Source organism: Perca flavescens, chromosome 3 (genome assembly GCF_004354835.1).
Source record: "Perca flavescens isolate YP-PL-M2 chromosome 3, PFLA_1.0, whole genome shotgun sequence".
NCBI classification, from domain to species: Eukaryota; Metazoa; Chordata; class Actinopteri; order Perciformes; family Percidae; genus Perca; species Perca flavescens.
In genome coordinates this window covers 42189807-42194493 of record NC_041333.1, presented here as the reverse complement: position 1 = coordinate 42194493, position 4687 = coordinate 42189807, and the positions used below count along the sequence as shown (strand labels likewise).

At 42.4% G+C, this 4687-nt stretch overlaps 1 protein-coding gene across 1 annotated transcript; it reads right to left on the bottom strand.

Moving 5' to 3' along the window:
* Window positions 1-292: 292 nt before the first annotated feature.
* LOC114553051 (protein NLRC3-like) lies at window positions 293-2820 on the bottom strand. The gene is made up of 3 exons (XM_028574146.1): window positions 1310-2820; window positions 495-668; window positions 293-377 (listed from the first exon to the last, which is right to left on the bottom strand). The coding sequence occupies exons 1-3, from the start codon at window positions 2818-2820 to the stop codon at window positions 293-295; spliced, it is 1770 nt and encodes a 589-aa protein (XP_028429947.1).
* Window positions 2821-4687: the final 1867 nt, after the last annotated feature.

Here is a 4687-nt window from a genome sequence, read left to right as displayed (position 1 = left end):
AAAATCTGGTCTTAAATTGACAGAGATAATGGACGTCATCACAACTTTGATAGCAGATTCTTGCATCTCTCAAACACGTAACTACACGTTACGGTGACGCAGACTGTGATTGGTCCGCTCGGTCGTGGCATCGTATTTCCCCTACTCTTAACAGAGGCTACGAATCAAGATCAAGTTGATTGATCCTAATTATTTTTTTTTATATTTAACATCCGGCAGAGGAACAACAGGTGAAAATTAGCCTTTTGGCCAATTTACAGGGATGTTGATCAATGTGCATTTACCCTGACAATTAGTGAATAAAATAAATCTGACTTAAAACACACTCACACTTCCTCAGACCAGGTTTCAACCTCTGCGGTCCACCATTGTCCATCCTGCAGGAACAAATAATCACAATCAACTTCATACACGTTCACTCAGATCCTCCATTAAACATAAACCAGAGTTCCTCGGTTAGTGGCAGAGGAACTGTTTTGTCCATCTCTCCATACCTGAGAGTTTCCAGTCTCCAGTTAGGATCCTTAAGTCCTGCTGACAGCAGCTCCACTCCTGATTCTCCAGGATGATTATAGGTAAGGTCCAGCTCCCTCAGATGGGAGGGGTTGGACCTCAGAGCTGAGGCCAGAGATATACAGCCTTTCTCTGAGATCATACAGCCTGACAGACTGCACAGACACACACACACACACACATACACACATGAGCATGTTAGATGCATTAGATGCTCATAACAGCAACAAAAGCAGTCACTGATGGAGAATAGTGTTCTGAAGTCTTATAATAAACCTGATCTTTGTATATCCAAAATAAAATGTCTGTTTCATGAACAGAAAGAACTATCCTGTACGATATTGCTGCCACATCTAATATCATAAAAATCATAAAAAGGACTAAACGAAAAATTGTTACCTCTTACTCAGGTCCAGCTCTCTCAGACTAGAGGATTAGAAGCTGAGAACTGAGGCCAATGTGTTCACTCAATAAGTATTCTATAAAGAAAATAAGACCTCATGAAACAGCTGAACACCAACCTGAGAGTTTCCAGTCTGCAGTGTGGACCCTTCAATCCAACACACATCAGCTTCACTCCTGAATCCTGCAGGTCGTTGTTACTCAGGTCCAACTCTCTCAGACTGGAGGACTGGGAGCTGAGATCTGATGACAGAGCTTCACAGCTTCTCACTGACAGGTTACAGCCACTTAACCTGAAGAAGAATCAGCATCACATAAGAAAACAATAACAAGAAAACATTGTTATGAAGAAGAAAAAAATATATTTAATCTGAATAGTTCTTTGTGCATGTACAGTGCTTTATTGGAGGCTTTGACCACTGGTAGCAGCCTCAGAAGAGCCTCCTCTGAAGCCTCGTATTTCTTCAGGTCAAACACGTCCAGATCTTTCTCTGACAGCAAGATGAAGACCAGAGCTGACCACTGAGCAGGAGACAGTTTATCTGCGGAGAGACTTCCTGATCTCAGGGACTGTTGGATCTGCTCCACTAGAGAACCATCATTCAGTTCATTCAGACAGTGGAACAGATTGATGCTTCTCTCTGCAGATAGATCCTCATCCATCTTCTTCTTGATGTACTCAACTGTTTTCTTGTTTGTCGCTGACATAGTTTCTGTCTGTGTCAGCAGACCTCGTAGGAGAGCCTGATTGGTCTCCAGTGAAAGACCCAGGAGGAAGCGGAGGAACAAGTCCAGGTGTCCATTTGGACTCTGTACGGCCTTGTCAACAGCACTCTGGTAGAAACGTATTGATTTGTGTCTAAAAAGTTTAGAACAGATGTCTTTCCATTTCTCCAATAGCAGGTTGACTCCAGAGTTGCTGAATTTCAGGTGGACATGAAGAGCAGCCAGAAACTCGTGAATGCTCAAATGGACAAAGCAGAACACCTTGTCCTGGTACAGTTCACTCTCTTTTTTAAAGATCTGTGTGAACAATCCTGAGTACACTGAGGCTACTGTGATATCGATGCCACACTCTGTCAGGTCTGATTCATAGAAGATCAGGTTGCCTTTCTGCAGCTGCTCAAAAGCCAGTTTTCCCAGAGACTCAATCATCTTACTGCTGTCTGGACTCCAATGTGGATCCTTCTCGGCTCCTCCATCATACTTGACATTCTTCCGTTTGGAATGAACTACCAGGAAGCGGATATACATCTCAGTCAATGTCTTGGGCAGCTCTCCTCCCTCTCTGGTCTTTAACACCTTCTCCAGAACTGTAGCAGTGATCCAGCAGAAGATTGGGATGTGGCACATGATGTAGAGGCTTCGTGATGTCTTGATGTGGGAGATGATTCTGCTGGCCTGCTCCTCATCTCTGAATCTCTTCCTGAAGTACTCCTCCTTCTGTGGGTCGGTGAACCCTCTGACCTCTGTCACCATGTCAACACACTCAGGAGGGATCTGATTGGCTGCTGCAGGTCGTGTGGTTATCCAGAGGCGAGCAGAGGGAAGCAGATTCCCCCTGATGAGGTTTGTCAACAGCACATCCACTGAGGTGGACTCAGTAACATCAGTCAGGATCTCAGTGTTGAGGAAGTCCAGAGGAAATCGACACTCATCCAGACCATCAAAGATGAACACAACCAGGAACTCTTCAAACCTGCAGATTCCTGCTTCTTTGGTTTCACTAAAGAAGCGATGAACAAGTTCCACCAAGCTGAACACTTTCTCTTTCAGCATATTCAGCTCTCTGAAGGTGAATGTAAATGTGAACTGGATGTCCTGGTTGGCTTTGTCTTCAGCCCAGTCCAGAGTGAACTTCTGTGTTAAGACTGTTTTCCCGATGCCAGCCACCCCCGTAGTCATCACTGTTCTGATTGGTTCATCTCTTCCAGGTGGGGTTTTAAAGATGTCTTCATATCTGATTGTTGTTTCTGGTCTGTGTGGTTTCCAGGATGCTATTTCAATCTGTCTGATCTCATGTTCATCATTGACTGCTGCAGTCCCTCCATCTGTGATGTAGATCTCTGAGAACATCTTATTCAGAAGGGATGGGTGTCCAGCTTTAGCAATCCCCTCAAACACACACTGGAACTTCTTTTGTGAGTTGGATTTGACTTTTCGCTGGCATGAAGCAAGAATATCTGAAAACATAAAACAGTGAAATCAATAAGGGGTCATTGCAGTTAATGTCTGTGCACATTTCTGTTTTCCTTAAATCTATTTAAGAGATTAACTTATTTAAAATGACTTATTATTCCTCAACAACTGATATGTTGTGTGTCCAAGTCATGCATCCCTGAACTATGTGGTCTCCAAAGAAATCAGAAGGTGTATGACTGGGATGGGAATTCATATTGTCAAAGCTGTTTCTCACAGTGACATCAGTGTTTACAATTGTTAACCAGAAGAGCCAACAAAAACTGCATTGACTGATTTTGTTTCATCAACTTTTGTTCTTGGAGACACCTTACATTTTGTGTGTGTGGGAGATTTTTGCTTTGGTAGCTAGTTCTGTTGTTATAAGCACAATATACATGTCTATCTTTGTAGATAAGAGAGAGACATTGGCTACAGAACTGTTTGTTGAAGACATTGTGATATTCATAATACTATGACTTACCTGCAGGTTCTGAGATGGTGTCTGATAAATTTGATAAATTCTTGACTAGCTCATTCTGATTCATCTTCACTAAAACTATTCTGGTCACTTTAATAGTGTTCATACTGTAGGTCGAGAACATCTGGTCCACTGTCGTCACCCTGTTTACATTCTCCAGTTTGCTTTTTGGGATTGCTGGGAAGTCTTCAAGGGCTCCGTTCAGCTGCAGGTACCACTGGAATGTTTCAAAGTCCTCAGCTCCCAAATCTTGTAAAGTTCTCAAGACGACCTCTTGAGGTGTCTCCATCTTTGGTCCCTGCAAAGATCCAAAAAATCTCAAAGAACATTGTCAACGTATAAAAAGTTTTTGTGGTTAAAAATAATCAGTTTATCAAAACAGACCAGTTTTGTAAATTGAGATGTGATGACAATTTTTTATTAATTTTAAGTAGAATGAGAAAAATATGAATATACAAATCCGTGCAAATACAACTTAATAACTCAAGAATATTAATTCATGAACCAAGAGTATGGATCAATAAACTTTTCATTCCTCTGACCTTAAAGTAAAGCAGTGGTCAAAAGTACAATCGCCAACATGCTGTGAACTAATAATTTTTTTCATCGCTACATAGTAGATAAAATACATAATGTAATTCCTCAATCACCGATTTACACATCTTTTCTAGATCTTTTCTAAGCCCTCGCTGTTTGCCAGGCTTCTGTGTTCCTTCTTCTTGATGTTGCTGTCAGTGGGGTGACTGTTCTTAGGCGGGGTGAAAATGTTCCACCAAAACAATTTCCTTCCAGAGACTATTTTGCAGAGCCACCGTCACTGCGTCAAGAGCTTAGCGCCGCCCAAGACGATTGTAACTGGTTTAAAGATATGCAAACATCCCTTGACCATTTTTTCTCCTATCCAGGAGTGTAAGCTCCTATTGCCAGACCTTTCTTTGCAGCGCTGTGGAGATAGGTCTGGCAATGTGAGACTACATTTTCCTGTGTGGCGTGTCGGAGTTAGCAAGCTAACCTTAGCCAACTAACAAGTCATCTACTAGCTGGCTGGTTCTGCCGTGTTTTCATGATTTTTATGGTCTTGACCCTCACTGGATGAGCCCTGACCGGGATTCG

Excerpts from the sequence above, each read along its gene's own strand:
- LOC114553051 (XM_028574146.1), bottom strand. The coding sequence starts at position 2,820 with ATGACTACGGGGGTGGCTGGCATCGGGAAAACAGTCTTAACACAGAAG. Across the intron at positions 669-1,309 it reads AAAGCCTCCAATAAAGCACT|TCTGTCAGGCTGTATGATCT; the intron begins GTACATGCACAA and ends GTGTCTGTGCAG. Across the intron at positions 378-494 it reads TGGAGACTGGAAACTCTCAG|GATGGACAATGGTGGACCGC; the intron begins GTATGGAGAGAT and ends TTGTTCCTGCAG.